The sequence below is a fragment of the Colossoma macropomum genome, unplaced genomic scaffold, assembly GCF_904425465.1.
Source record: "Colossoma macropomum unplaced genomic scaffold, Colossoma_macropomum, whole genome shotgun sequence".
Lineage (NCBI taxonomy): Eukaryota > Metazoa > Chordata > Actinopteri > Characiformes > Serrasalmidae > Colossoma > Colossoma macropomum.
In genome coordinates this window covers 35,997,551-36,013,803 of record NW_023494799.1, presented here as the reverse complement: position 1 = coordinate 36,013,803, position 16,253 = coordinate 35,997,551, and the positions used below count along the sequence as shown (strand labels likewise).

Genomic DNA, 16,253 nt, shown 5'->3' with positions numbered 1-16,253 from the left:
ATGTCTGCACTAATTTATCAAAAAATGTACGTTTTATCAAGCTGACAAATTGTAGTTTTCAGTAATCATATATATATATATATATATATATATATATATATATATATATATTTCTATCTATCTATCTATATATATATATATATATATATAGATATAGATATATATATGTGCATGCTGGAAAGCTCATTCGGCTCAAATGCCACAGAACTGTACTAAATTAATTGTGTTTGCATTGATTTACCAGCTGTGGCGTAACCTGTAACATTTGCACTGGAAACGAAGTCTACATCTTCATTTGTAGCAGGTATGACTATATAATACTGACCCTGGCACAGAACTTAATCTAATGGTCTTTAAGACTCACTTAAAAGGGAGTTGTTTGAGTAAGGGTATCCTATGGAGTCCTGGCTCGACACCATCCCTGCTGAAGGAATGTCTGGAGTCCCACCGTTCTGAATCTGAAAAACAGTTTGAAGACAAATAAGACAAATGCAGTAACTGTAACATCGCGTGATGGATATATAAGAGAGTAGGGCTCTTACCTTCTTTCCCCCAGGAGAAGAGGTGTCTGGAGGGGGTGTGCTGTTGGTGATGTTGAGCGGGCTGGAGCCACAGCTGGAGGGCGACGAGCCTCTTATCCTGCCAATCAGGAGAAAGAGTCAGTGCGACCCAGATCAGGGTATAAACTTAAGCTGGCATAAACTTATTTCAAACGTCTGAAGAACACAACAGAATCAAACTGCCGCCTTACACGCAGTTGCAAGTGTTTAAGGTGCACTGCCGGCTTTTTAGAGTGTTTTTCCATTTGATCTGATCAGCGAGTAGCTCACCTCTGGATCTCCATCACCTCCTCTGCGATCATGCGTCCTATCTTCCCTGCTCCGGCTCTCGTGCCTCCAGGAATGCCAGGAACCGTCTGCAGCGCTCTCTTCCCTGAGCCTGCAAATTAGTACGGAGCGAAAAACAGCAAGTACAGCTACTTTCAGAAAGCAAGAAATGAACGTGTTGTATATCATTGCTGGTTGATTAAAACCTTGTTTTTTTATTGATTTACATCATTTGAAAATGCCTGCTGACCTTTTTGTTGTGTAAAAATTTCATAAGCGGATAGAAACAATCCAAAAAATCATAAGAACTTTATTTAACTTACATTAAAATGTTTTTTAAAACTAAATAAAACATTGTGGAACATATTTAATAATGCAGTATAGTGCAACTAAGACAGCTAAATGGGATTAGACTGAACTGCACAGTTCAGTTCATCCCTAACAACATCCCATTTTTATGTAGTGTCTAGCAGTCGTCAGCGGTAAGTGACCATCGTTAAGTCATTTTCCCATCAGGCAGAAAGGCAGAACTTTTGCAGCACTGACAGGAATTACATCTGCTTACCATCAGCTGTGAGAACACTGTCCATGCTCTGGGGGGAAGCAGCGAGCTGAGGATAACTGGGGTCTGCTCCATCGAGCGTACTGCCCCTAAAACACCAGCATACACGTATTATTAGACGTCATAGTTACCCCTGGTGATTACAACAGCGTGGTATACTCTGATATTAATCATTTCTCACTCAATGGACACACGCATAGACCACTGCAGCTGCGTGTCGCCTGCGTCTTGGCTTTGCATCTCTCAATTCCCTTTGAGTTTCTAACTATGTTTCAAACCAAGCTTCTAACTATAGCTATCTACATGACCAACATGGGGTGGGGTAAGGTGTGGTCAATTTAATTTAATTGATTAAATTTACTTATATTTTAATTTGATCTATTAGATTTACTTATTTTTAGTCACTGAAATATAAAAAGAAAGGATAAACTTCTCTGCTTAACATTGAGTGTGTTTACACGCACTCAATAATCTGATTTCTGCCATTGTCCGATTATTCAAACGGTCATGTAAACACCATACTCCGATCTAGAAATCCGATTAAGAAATCAGATAAAGAGGCTGGATTTTAGCTCAGTAATCAGATTCCTCAGTGCATGTGAACTCTTACTCTGATTTCTTTCCGATTTCTCAGTCTGCGTCACAGTCGTACGCGAGAGCAGACGGTGGATGTCGCGAGACGCAGTAAAACACTTTTGGAGAGTATTTGTAAGTGGATTCGCGCGATGTAAAAAAAAAAAATAATAATAAAATAAGTTTTACATTATGTTTACGTCACGTCTTCTTCTGTGAGTTTATTGGCCGGTTGCAAAGCAGAAATCTGATTACTGTCTGACTGTCTGTAAACCTGGAGTTTCCCCATTATCTGATTATTCAAGAGCATGTAAACATGTTGATCGGATTACTAACAAAATCTGATTTTCTGCAGTTATCGGATTATTAAGTGCATGTAAACACACTCATTATTTCATTTACTGTGAATGCATACACACACACACACACACACACACACACACACACATATATATATTCTAAACGTTCAGTCCATATTGTTTGTGTTTGTAAGCAGAAGAAATGTTGTATTAGGATTTTAATTGAAAATGACATTTTTGTCATTTCTTGGCAACCAAAACAAATGGAAAAAGTCAGACATGTAGACTTGAAAACTGGATGTAAATGTTCATTTATGATGTATTTTATGATGCGGCCTACGTAATGCACCATGTCAGAGGAGTCGTTTACTTACGAGACGACTGTGTTTGTGGACACGATGTACTCGACCTCTTTGGTCCAGGGGTTCATGAAACTGAACCAGCGACTTCTCAGAGTGATAAAGGAGCCATCTTTGATCTTAAACTTGTAACAGTTAGTGTTAATCTTCTCTCGCATCTGCAGCACTGTGAAGAGATCACAGCCATAAGTTACAGCAATCCTGCTCACTGTACTGTTAATATAATGTGGTTTATCTCATAATATGACAATCAAATCACAGCTTTGTTTCAGAGATTTTTCATAGCTGTTTATTTCTCCCATAGTTACCTTGTCTGTGGCATTCAGCGAGGTGTCCGATGTCGTCCTGGTGGAAATATTCATAGAAAGACGTGCCCAGTAGTTCCTGGGGTAAATAAGCGAGGATGGCAGTAGCCCTGAAATGAGAAGAGTTCATGGTAATGACTGGGAGACATACTGCAAAATAAGGGGTGCCTTGATGTGGCAAGTCACACTAACGCCAACACAACTTTCCGAACTACTGCTGACGCCAGGTCACTGGGCAGTTCAACACGCTTGGAGGAGAACACTGTCAATTCTTTTACATCAGCTAAAAGACGCCCACGTTGGCTAGCACTGCGCTCAGTCATGGGTGGGAGAGAGAGGACCATCCTACCCACCCAGTGAGAGTGAGACCAGTTATGCTGTCTTGGGCTACAATCACACTTTCAGGGAGACGTGGCCCAGTTCTGATCCTTTTCTTCATACAGATGACAGATTTGGTGTCTGATACATATCTGATATGCATCAATGTGACCTCTGTCTGAATGGTCAGATCGTAATTTCATGCAAGAGAATGGACCTTTTACAGCAACGTCATCAAAGCGCCTGGATACTAATCCTCGTATCTGTTAACTTTACAGGAGAAGAAAAAAAACCTTCTTACCCTTAAATGGAAGTTAATATAATTTTGGACCAGTTAAAGTCATTTTAGACCATTTCTACTGGTCAGTTCATCATGAAATTTTCACACAACGCAAAGGGTAACTGGACTTTTCAAATTAAAGGTGCTGGTTGGTTGAGCGTGGGTCTTCTTTTGCAGGTGAGCTTAGGAGCATGATCTGTTCAGACTGATGTCAGATACAGGTCACATTAAAAAGACTGAACAACAAATTCAGATTTGGGCAGTTAATTGGATCTGGGCCACAAAAAAGTCATTTTGGCCTGTTTCTTTTGGTCCATTCATCATGAAACGTACACACAATGTAAAGGACAAGAGGTATTTTCACATTATGTAAAAAACTGAAAAATGACAAAAATGGAGATGAGGTTTTGACAGGTCAATATAATGTTAGGAGTCCTGCTCATGAACTCTTATCAGAATAGCAGAGGCTTTCCTGCCTGAGCAGAACTGAACACTGATCTTCAGTGTGTAGAGCGGTGGTGTTAGCTATTATGCTAATCACTTGCAAGTTGTGAGCTGAAAAACATGGAAATGGCCACCACTCCTGACCACATCGGCATCAGCACTAAATTATCCGCTGTAATCATTGCCAGTAAATCTAATACTGGATTCTAAAAATAAAAGGATTAATCTGTGAATGATGAATGTGACATTGATATATCGCTCACCCCTGCATTAAATAAATAATGCCTCAAAACTCCAGCCACATAAATTAGCCAGGCGTCTGTAAAACGTCCAAATGCTCTACTGACACACAAAATCCTCGCGCTATTGTCTGAGAGCGGTGCAGTGAGGTATTTTTAGACAAAGTGGCTGCCCTACATTTCAGGGCCTCTTTGGGACGCCACTTTTCCTCCTGCTGGGACATTTTGCTGGGGCTAAATTTGGGTATTGACCAGCACTGTGCTTTAAAACACCCAGGCCGTCATGCTAAATGTAGCTTTGGCCACGAGAGCAGACCAGGCTCACCAGTCACCCCATGCCTGCTCTGTGGCATAGATACCAGCCCACACCAAAGTCTGGTCATAAGGTCAGCATGTCACGAGACCACGACTCCAATTCAAAACAGTGTATCTCTACAGTGACGGCTTGAGTGGTGGAGGTTGTGAGTTTGACCCAATCAGCTACAGCCTTAGAGTATTTTTCCCCCATACCATTCCTACATTTTTCCAGTACGATAATAAGCAGAAAATATTTAGAAAATTGTCTGAGTCTGGAGACAGTGCGTATTAAAACCCACAAAAATTGTGCCAGACTGTCGCATGCTCTAATTCTTAGGCATTGTTCGTGCATTATAGGTTACTGTTACTGTACCAAATCTACTTTTTAATTAGGGGTTTTGTCCATTTCAGGACATTTAGTTCACTGTCTTATTTTTACTGGTGGGAAAATTTAAATCTTACTTGGGGCTTTATGGTAAGGCCAAAAATCAACTTTCCACTTAGTGGTGGTGTCTGAAGTTTGCTTTTTTGGTTTTGCTCTGTCACTTTGAGGCTAATACAGCTAACAAGTGTACTCATGTACACAAATTAGCATTGTGCTAACTGCAAGCCTAAATCATCAGACACCTGCTTCAAACCACGAGTCGTTAACTGATCTCAAACAGACTTATGTGACGCTGTATGACAAACTGTTATCTTAAAAGAACGGACATGTGGTCAAATTACGGTCTTCTAGAGAGCTGTAACTAATTTGATGTAACTATGCATTGTACTTTTGTCCACTGTTAGCTACATTAGCTCAGCACAATACTAAACAATTCAAACTTCAGACACCAAACGCTTCTTGACTGGTCAAACTACAGTACTGAAAAAATGAAAAAGCTTTAAGAACCTGGGAAAGTTAGAATTTAAAGGCTATTTATCTGGACAGTGAGGATTTATTTGCTCAGAAAAACACTGATATTAGAATAACTACAAATAGCACTGATACAAAAAGTAATGGTTTTACGTCATTTATGTCACTGTGTTCGTTTAACCCTTTCCAAGCCTCTCTTAGAGGAAGCACAGTATTATTTGTCATCCATTACCTGGTTTGCCTAATCAAACCTTGATTAAATTAGATCAAGTGTGCTGGTACTGGAATTTCATAAATCCATATGATGGCTGGTGACAGTCAGGAGAAATCTGGAACCAAGGCCCAATCCCATTTCTTCTTTTTACCCCTACCCCTTGTTTTCAAGTGTCACCCTAACCCCTTGGAACTGAGTTACAAGAGGTAGTGGTTGAAATCTTGCCCTATGAAATGGGACCCTCAGATAAAAAGAGCATTACTTCATTAACAGCTACTAGCGCTGCTCTGTAGGCGACCCTGCCAGTCTGCAGCGATAGCAGAGGAGGGAAAAGTTCAGCTCCTCACTGCTGGGCTTTAGTTACATTTAGGGCATCATATGCCTTCAAAGAGGGGGGCAATTATTTATTATCACCCACCCCTAATTCTTCAGTGATATGAAGCTGAAGTCAGCTATTCCCCAGCTCCTTGTTCGAATTTTCCCGTTCCACCTTAAATGGTGCAGCAGTTACATTCTGGCGCTTCAGGTGTCAGAACTGCTGGACTATTTAAGGTGGAACGGGACAGTTAGCTAGCTAGCTACTGAGACATTAGAATACTATTCGAGATTTTTTATGCTTGTTATGAAGAAAACGACCATAATACATTGAAACGACATTAAACTAAGATAATACAGTGGTTATTGTAATTTTTTAACAGAGAAAATTCTCACATTTGTGGGTTTCTTCGGTCGCTCGCTCAGCCATCCTGCAGGTTTTTCTTTTTATATTACTCCGTTTGGAGTGAGTCTATGAAAAATCTCCGTTTGGAGGACCATGTAGCCCTAACACTTCGCCCTACCCCTCTATCTCAACCCTAGACGTGAACGCGCAAAACAGAGGGCTAAGGGCTAAGTGGTAGGGGCGAGGGGTGAAATGGGACTGGACCCAAATGTGTTCTTCAAACTAGCTCACAAGATAACAACTTTTTTGAAAATACAAAATTCTTACTGTAATTCTTCCAGTTACTTTTACTGTATTTGTGCTTATTTGCATCTATTCTAATGACATATGGTGATTTTACAAGCAATAACACTCATTTGACATTTCTCAACTATCGTTTCAAACTGTAAAGTGCCGTCTGTCCTGCTCACCTCTGGTCCACAAAGACAAACTTGCCGTCGATTGCATGCCGTGAGACATATTCGGTGGGCTTGACGCGGATGTCCCCGTTCATGGGCTGGGGCACTATATGAGGGTGCAGGCGGCCGATGGCCACCAGGCAGCTGAGGTTGCAGCCTTCGTTATCTGGCTCGCTGTCCTCGTCCAGGCCCATCTTGGTGGGCGGCCAGCTCTTCAGGTAGCCCGTGCTGTGAATGGTGCAGAAACTTTTGCGGTCAGCTGTAGAGGACAGGAAAAAACATGTTTCAGTGACGTTTCTTTCAGTAGACTCCAAAGTGAACAGTGAATGTTGTTTGATTTTTGCACTAGTTATTCAGGACATGCAGTAGTTTAAAAATCCATCAATCAAAAATAAGCTTTTGCCTTTCTTTTTGGAGCAGGTGGAGGGGAAGTCCTTGTCCTCCATCTTGACAAGGGGCCTGTTGCATTTCATTCTGCAGAAGAATGAGCGTCTGGCCCCGGAGCACAGCCTCGACGGCCCTGGGGTGATGTCCGTCTTTACGGGCAACCCAGCTGAAAGAGCGACAGAACAGACACCCATCATCCAAACACCACCCCAAACCTTTACACAGCCCCAGAATGCAACTTAAAACAAAGCGCATGCTATCCCACATGAGCAAAAGACACACTTTAAATGTATACTACGATGCTATAAACTGCCCATCAAAAGTTTGGGGATACATAGACTTTCATGTGCATAGTCACACTTTTTCAGAGACGGCTGTTTAGATCTTGCTGTTTCTGTCATTTGCCACTTTTTCAACTGAAGGAAAAGCTGGCAAAGTACTACTCTGGTGACCTTGATGAAGACACTTTGATGAAGTTAAGTGTTGCAAAGTATTAGTGAACAGGTGTCTCGTGTTAACTGAACTTTAGCACCTTTCACAGTACTGTGCAGAAACCAGAGACCACCCTTCATTGATTTAATTTCCAGTCCAAAGTCATTTTAAGTTTAAGTGTATACTTAACAGAAAATGATACAGAAGCCTGACTGACTTAAAATGATCATTTTCAGTATCAGTGTGTCACTCTGTGCCTTTATAACAGCTTCCATTCTTTTCAGGAGACTCGCTTTCAGTTTTTCCAAGGAATCTGCAGGGATATGTTTTCCATACCTCCAAAGTTCAGTCTTAGAAGTTGGTTGCATTTCCTGTTTCTCACAATGCAAGTAATCCAAAACACATTCAATGAGGTTGAGGCTTGGACTCTATGGTGGTCAGTCTATTGTTCTAAGAACATCAGCAGCTTCTTTGTCTGATTTACAAATTTTCTTTCTTCTTTTGTGTCTATTCTCTTTTCTTAGTAACGTCTTCTTGACAGCTACACATCCTTTCAGACCCATAATTTAAAAGGCCTGATAAACATTGCTCATAATGTAGGATATGCCAGTGAAACGCTGCTCTCAGAGCAGCACTCCATACAGCGCGTTCCGCCATGCTGGGGGCAGTTCATTCTGAGTGGCTATATGTCCAAAAACCTGCCACTCCAAATCAGTCCCAACAGAGAGTGCAGGAGAACGCCCTCTTCTAAGACATGACCTCCGTTAAAAAGTGCCAAAAGTCAGAAGCAAAAGAAAAATTTCAGAAGCAAAGAATTTATCAGTGACATCATGAAATAGAAACAAATTAAAGCAAAAACTGGCAACATATAAGTAACACATTTATATCAGAACGGGTGAAAATGAGTAGTAATCTTTTTGAAAGGTTAAGTTTGATTTAACTCTGATTATTTGTATTTGGGCGGCACGGTGGCGCAGTAGGTAGTGCTGTCGCCTCACAGCAAGAATGGCCTGGGTTCAATTCCCGGCCGGATGACCAGGGTCATTTCGGTGTGGAGTTTGCATGTTCTCCCCGTGTCTGCGTGGGTTTCCTCCGGGTACTCCGGTTTCCTCCCACAGTCCAAAAACATGCAGTCAGGCCAATTGGACAGGCTAAATTGCCCCTAGGTGTGATTGTGTGTGTGAATGTGTATGTCTGTCTGTCTGCCCTGCGATGGACTGGCGACCTGTCCAGGGTGTATCCTGCCTTCCGCCCAATGACAGCTGGGATAGGCTCCAGCATCCCACCGCGACCCAGAAGGATAAGCGGTTTAGATGATGGATGGATGGATGGATATTTGTATTTGAAATATATTTCGGACCTTTTGATACTTAGTATTTTGTTTGTGGATTTTAGTTGAAACTTCTGGCACAAAAGTAACTCCATAGGTCTGGACTCTGGGGTAGTCAGTTCATTGTTCTAAAGAACATCAGCAGCTTCTTTCTTTTATTTTAGTCTTCTTCTTTAGTGTCTATTTCCTTTTCTCAGTGAGGTTCTTCTTGACAGCTACACATCCTTTCAGACCCACAGCGCTGAGTCGTCTTCTCACAGTGGAAGGATGGACAGAAACACCTGTGGATGTTTTCAGATCTGAAGCAGCTTGATTTTCTCCTCTCTCTCAAAGATGAAAGCAGTAAGTTCTGATGGTCACAGTTTTGGAGGTCTACCAGGTTTTGCATGGTTGTCAAGAATTCCATTTTCTCTATATATTTTAGTAATTTTTTGAAATATAATAACTTGTACTTAATGACTATGTTGACTGGGAATGAAATCAATAGTGCTCTGATTTTGGCATAACACTGTATTTCAATGAATGAAACTAAAATTCCAAATTCTCAAACGAAGGCAGAGTGTTTAGTACGTTTTGATGAGCAGCATGTATTAAAGTTCATGTTATACAACCAGACCTTTCTCAGAATTACGTTTCATTCAGCTCATCTGGGCTTGTGACCTTCATACTACACCTAAATGCCTCGACACAGTACATCGTGACCTCATAACCTGCTTCGCCTCACCCCGAGGCCTAAAGAACAGATCAGTAATCCAAGATGCAAGGGGACATACTTTTGGCATCGATGAGTCGCTCCCTTGGCGCTGTGTCAGAAGAGGACAGCTGCTCCTTGACTTTGGCAATGTCTTTAGGATGCAAGTAATCAAACAAGCTCTGGCCAATCAGGTCGTTCTGCCAAGAGATGTCAGAGGTTACATCAGAGAGTTTGCGAAGTTGCTGATCATGTATGATTAACTTTTAAATCTTGAAAATAAGACCCTGGCATTAAGCTGTGATCCGATCGTAAGTGGACAGCACCAGTATGAAATGGGTTTAATGCATCTCAGAGACACGTTGTGATCTCATCACCCGAACCATGCGATCTGTGACTGCCCTCACATTTAGACGAACAAGGACTTGCATGGACATTTTTATCTAACAACAAATGCAGCAAAACACTGGCGTATTAAATGTGGGTGGTCCACAAAATCAGATCATATGCAGTGGTGGACGAAGTACACAAACCATGTACTTGAGTTAAAGTACAGATACCCAAGGTAAAATATTACTCCAGTAAAAGTAGAAGTTCCTCGCTTTAGACCTCCACTTGAGTAAAAGTACAAAAGTATTTGCCTTCAAATGTACTTAAGTATCAAAAGTGAAAGTACTAAAAGATTAATTATGGCTCTGATGTCCTATTATCATTTTTATAACAAGACTTGCTTCGTTAACTCATTTTAGGTGAAAATACTCCAGTGTCTCTCTTGGTAAACCAGTCTTTTAATAGATTGCCTTTAATTAGTGACGCTGATGTCTATTAAAATTATCATAAGCACAAAACACTGATGACAAACAGTTTCCATCAGGTAGAACTGAGTGGCTCTGAAATAACTTTTTGCAAACAAGCAAAGTTTCGGTTTAAGATTTATTTGCAACTTAGTTACAAGTTTAAATTTAATAAAAACTGTAAACTCAGATTCACAAATGAGTTTCCTTTACTAAACTGCATCTGTAGGTCTCAGTTCATAAACATAAACTAGCAAAAACAAATTTACTATAAAATGAAATAGTGTTTGTGTAAATTCAGAAAAAAGACACACGAAAGCCACAACTGAATATCTGTACATATTTCTATATTGTGGTCTATTTACAAAGTTAGGTTAGTTCTATCATTGAACCGTGTGCTGCACTGGGTAGGTAAGTCCAACAGGTCAAAACAAGCTCAAAACAAAGTGTGTGCTGTGCCTGATTGGTGTTCTCGCTTCACGCTTCTTTTGTTTTGACATGTTATGTTTTTATACACACATAAACCAAAAGGAACGACAGATTTCTCATAATGTAGCGGAGTAAAAAGTGAGATATTAGACTTTGAAATGTAGTGGAAAAGAAAAAAGTCGCTCAAAATGAAATACTTCAGTAAAGTACAGATACACAAAAAAACTACTTAAGTACAGTAACTAATTACACTGACTTCAGTACTGTCCACCACTGATCATATGTGACCACTGAAGACGCATCTGAGACACAAGTAACCGGCTACATCTCGTTGTCCACTTACGATCAGACCACTTGAGACGGATGTTAATATCAAGTGTAACGGGGCCTAAAACATATGAATCACACAAAGCCAAGACAGTTGGACCTACTTGACTGTAGTTAAGAATTTTGTACACCGACTCTGAAACGAACAGAATCTTTCCCCGATCGCAGCCGACCACAAAGAGAAAACCATCAGCAGCCTGTGGATCAGATACAGCATCAAATCAAAAACCAAAAACATAAGGTTAGTCAGCAAGTAGAGCTTATAGTTGTGTTCCTTAGTCCCACATACCCTCAGTATTAAGTGCTTCAGTTCATCGTCTGACAGAAAGGCTGGTTTGTAGTTAGCTTCAGTGTAGGGGTTTGCAGCACCTTATAGATAAAGCATGGTAATGAAGAGTGATAGTACATAATGGATAACAACGTAATATCATCCTAACTCGGCTAAAGCATTCTGTGGATTAGACCGACTGCAGGTCAAACAGATAGTCGAGCTGCACAACACACTGATTATTAAAGTTACTCATGAGATTTGCTTTTGATGTTACAGAAGAATGAAACAAGCTAATTACTACAGATTACTTTTCTTTTAAAGATATGTATATAAAAAAAATATATTCTGCATGTCATGTTTTTAGGTGCATGTATACAATAAAAAACACAGATCAGGCTGAACATTCTGACCACCTCCTTGTTTCTACACTCATTGTCCATTTTATCAGCTCCACTTACTATATAGGTGCACTTTGTAGTTCTACAGTTACAGACTGTAGTCCATCTGTTTCTCTGATACTTTGTTAGCCCCCTTTTACCCTGTTCTTCAGTGGTCAGGACCCCCATGGACCCTCACAGAGCAGGTACTATTTGGGTGGTGGGTCATTCTCAGCACTGCAGTAACACTGATGTGGTGGTGGTGTGTTAGTGTGTGTTGTGCTGGTACGAGTGGATCAGACACAGCAGTTAACAGCTAACAGTGATGAGTTTTTTCCACATTGCGTTCAATACTGCATGGCTCAAGTCCACACCAAGACTTCTGATAAATGAAGCTTGTAACAGCTTTGAATGTTCTATTTTTACCGTGACTGATTTAATAAATATTTCAGCTTGACTCTGAATATTATATGTTAGCCCATTAGCAGCCAGCAGAGCTGCTTGTTAAACAAAACGAAAGGTTAGGTTCGATATTCTTTTGTGCCTTTTACTTCATCCAAATGAAGTTTGTCTCTGCAAACATACATGTATTTGTGAGATTCCATCTCCAAGCCGAAGGGATGCGAGTCTTCACTTTTTGTGGGAGAAACAGTTCTCGGTCTGCTCCTCCTTCTGCCGTGCTGTGGCTGTTGTGATTGTTTTAATCGGCTCTGAAGCACTGACATCTAGTTCATCTGTCCTTGGCATCAACACTGACTTACGTCTGCAATCTCGGAGTTACTGCTGACCCCACACTGTCCTTTGACATTATTATCAATTCTAAAGTTCAGGCATTATATTGCTCACCGCCAGCATCTCTCAGCCTAACAGATATAGAAACACTCCATGATCTAAGGTTTAAAGTGACCTCTATGTGTGGTCGGTCATTTAGTGTAGTAGCTCCAAAATTATGGAATACTCTCCCCAAGTCTATTTAGGAAGCCTCCTATCCATCTTCATACTCGTTTTCACTATCTTATCAGTGTCTGTGTTTACATGCAAAGACTTTTGCCAATCCGATTAAATACGTTCCGATTACAGATTAAGACTGAGGTGTTTATGCTCACTCTATTCAACTACAAGTAATCTGATCTAAAACGACGCCCATGCGTTGAGTACCACTTAGAGTAAACGTTACCATGACAGCGAACATCACGTGAGGTCCGGTCCGAGTGAGATGAGTTTTTAGTTGGCACGCTTGTGTTTTTAATTACTTTAAAATGATGTCAGACTCAGGAAAACGTCCTTCACACGTCCTTATTAAAGAAGGCCGAGAGGAAGACGTCGTGTTCTGAGACACATAAGCTGGACGTCCGTCCCACCGCCGTCTTTTAAAGATCAGAGCATAAACTTCGACTCCTCTGCAGACCAGTTTCTGCTCCGCCATGTTGAACGGTGTAAACTTTCACTATGACGCGACGAACATGATCAGAACGGACTTAAACTTTCCGATAGGGAATGTAATCAGATACAGGCGTTTACATGGATATTATTCTTCTATTTAACGGATTATTTACAGGATTACCCACCTCGTTCAATCGGATAGAAAATGGACTCCGAATGGCCTCAATCGGACTAGACTATTCCGACTGAAGTGTATACATGGGCGTATCCTATTCCGATTGAGCTATTAGTTGGATTATGAACAGATTATTAGGCTGCATGTAAACGTGGCTAGTGTTCCTTTTGCACTTGAAGTAATTAAGTATCTCCTGTTTAATATGTTCTTTGATTGAAACCCCGTTCAGCATGGGAAAGGCACAATGTAAATAAAAGTGATGATGATGATGATGGTGATGATGATTGTTTACAAGCTCCACACAGAGGAGGGACCGTATCACATGACCAGTATGCGACAGCGCAGTAGGAGTTTGAGAAAACAGAACTGCTCTGTGTCTCTAAAATAAATCTCTGCACAAACTTGTTTGACTAAACTGCAGTAATGGTGTCCAAAGTGTCCAGGATTACACTACAGTGTGTGTTTAATACTGCAGGACACCAAGTTACCCAATACCAGAACATGTCTAAGCCATATAATAGTAATAGGGTATTCTGTCCATATTGTGCTTCCCTAACAAGCAGTGAAGCATCGTCCTCACCTCGTAATGTTTTCATGTGCTGGACGGCCATGCGCAGCACGGTGAGCTTGTCCAGTTTGCGGGACATGGCGTTGCAGGTAGGCACTAGAGAGGCCAACTCGTCAATGAAGCTGTTCATTTTGTCTCTGCGCCTCTTCTCGATCTGACTGTGAGCCTCCCTGTGTAGAACCCAAAGACAAGACTCATAAGAACAACATAGCAAAGCTCTAAACTATCTTTCACTCAACTTTAGAGTCCCTCGGTTAAAAACTGAATAAGGCAATTATTAGCAGTACACTGATCAAGAATTTGTGATTTGGGTTCCAACTTCTCCACAGCCCATTCTGGACACTTTTTATTGGCCAGTTTATAGTCAGTACAAGCCAGGGGGTGCACAACTCTGGTCCTGGAGGGCCGGTGTCCAGCACAGTTTGGCGATTTACCTGTTTCAACATACCTGATTACACTTTGTTAACTGCCAGGTTAAGTGGGTGTGTTTGAGTAGGGAAACCTCCAAACTGTGCTGGACACTGGCCCTCCAGGACCAGAGTTGTGCACCCCTGGTATAAGCCACTTTTGGAAACTCCTCTTTACTTGAAGCTCCAGGATAAATGAATACCCATACAGGAAACGCAGAGCTTCAAATACACTATACAGTCAACAGTATGTGGACACCTGACCACACCGATGCAAATTGTTAGACATCTTATTCCAAAACCATTAACCATCAAGCATTAACATGGAGCTGGTCCCTCTTTGTAGCTGTAACAGCCTCCACTCTTCTGAAAAGGCTTTCCACAAGATTTTGAAGTGTGTCTGTGGGAATTTTGTGCCTATTCAATCAAAAGAGCACTTGGGAGGTCAGGCACTGATGCTGGACAAGCAGGCCTTGCTTGCAATCAATGTTCCAGTTCATCCCAAGGGTGTTCAGTGGGGTTGAGGTCAGGGATCTGTGAGGCCACTAGAGTTTCTCCACATCAATCTCGTCAAACAACGTATGATTTGGAGGCATTAAGTTGTCTAAAATGTCCTTGTATGCTGTAGCGTTAGCATTACCCTTCACTGGAACTAAGGGGCTGAGCCCAAACCATGAAAAACAGCCCCAGACCATCTTCCTCCATCAAACCGTACTGTTGGCGCTATACTTTCGGGTAGGGAGCTTTTACCTGGCATCCACTGCTTTACACCGCTCCAGCCGATGCTTGGCACTGCGCAGTGAATCTAGGCTTGTGTGCAGCAGCTCAGCCTTGAAAACCCAGTTCATGAAGCTCCCGACGCACAGTTCTTATGCTGATGTTGCTTCCAGAGGCAGTTTGGAACTCTGTAGTGAGGTTCAGCAATCGGTGGTCCCACTTTGTGAGTTTGCATGGTCTTCTGCTTTGTGGCTCAGCTGGTGTTGTTCCCAAATGCCTCTATTTCAAATTTCATGATCTGACTTGAGGCAAAGGTGCCACATTTAAAGTCACTGAGCTCATCAGCATGATACATTCTACTTCCAGTGTCTGTCTATGGAAACTGCATGGCTATGTGCTTGATTTTATACATTAGCAATGGGTGTGGCTGAAACACATCATTAATTAGGAGGAGTGTCCACATACTTTTGGCCATACTTTGAAATATGTCCAAACAGCTAAAATTCTTGGAAAAGTATAGCAAGAGTACGCAAATGAAGCGAAACTCGTTCATGCGTTTGTTACAAGCAGACTTGACCACTGTAATGATCTTCTTGCTGGACTTCCTAAGAAAACTACACATCCCTTACAACTCGTACAAAACGCAGCAGCATCCTAACAAAAACAACACAGAGAGATCAGATCAGTCCCGTTTTGAAAGAACTGCACTGGCTGCCTGTATCACTCAGGATAGATTTCAAGGTTCTGCTACTAGTCTTTAAAGCTCAAAACAACCTTAAAGCACCGCTGACATCTCAGAGTGTCTGTCTGTTTATGTTCCGGCACGCAATCTAAGATTTGAAGAAAACATGGAGAGACTCTTTCAGTTATTCTGCTTCTAACTTTTATTAGACAGTCAAGCTCAGAGCTCACTTTTATGAAGCACCTAAAAACGTATCTCTTTAAATTAGCATTTAACTAAAACTGAACGTCTCGTGGTTTTTATCTTGTTATTTAATCTTCTTCATTTTCTTCTGATTCTAATTAAGTACTAATGATCTTTTCTATAACTATGTTTTACCACCTGTCTGTAAAGCACTTTGAGCTGCCACCGGCATGAAAAGTGCTATATAAATAAAATTATTATTATTATTATTATTATTATTATTAATGTCGACCAATTCTGGCTCTGTCAAAATGCGACTGTGTGCACTTAGTGTTTGTGCTATGCAGTGGACGAGTTATTGAATACAAAACCATTTACATCCTGCATGACTGTTAAAAGAGTGAAGAT

The 16,253-nt window shown here is 41.2% G+C and overlaps 1 protein-coding gene across 2 annotated transcripts in view; it reads right to left on the bottom strand.

Moving 5' to 3' along the window:
- The window catches only part of arntl1b (aryl hydrocarbon receptor nuclear translocator-like 1b), a 39,496-nt gene that overhangs the window by 1,930 nt on the left and 21,313 nt on the right, over window positions 1–16,253 (bottom strand). For both annotated transcript variants that reach the window (XM_036586175.1, XM_036586176.1), the window contains 12 exons: window positions 13,869–14,026; window positions 11,372–11,451; window positions 11,187–11,279; window positions 9,615–9,732; window positions 7,096–7,245; window positions 6,705–6,951; window positions 2,929–3,035; window positions 2,636–2,786; window positions 1,393–1,478; window positions 831–939; window positions 543–639; window positions 365–458 (listed from right to left, as the gene is read on the bottom strand). In XM_036586175.1, coding sequence (XP_036442068.1) covers window positions 365–458; window positions 543–639; window positions 831–939; window positions 1,393–1,478; window positions 2,636–2,786; window positions 2,929–3,035; window positions 6,705–6,951; window positions 7,096–7,245; window positions 9,615–9,732; window positions 11,187–11,279; window positions 11,372–11,451; window positions 13,869–14,026 — 1,490 coding nt within the window. The remainder of the gene's footprint in view (window positions 1–364; window positions 459–542; window positions 640–830; window positions 940–1,392; window positions 1,479–2,635; window positions 2,787–2,928; window positions 3,036–6,704; window positions 6,952–7,095; window positions 7,246–9,614; window positions 9,733–11,186; window positions 11,280–11,371; window positions 11,452–13,868; window positions 14,027–16,253) is intronic.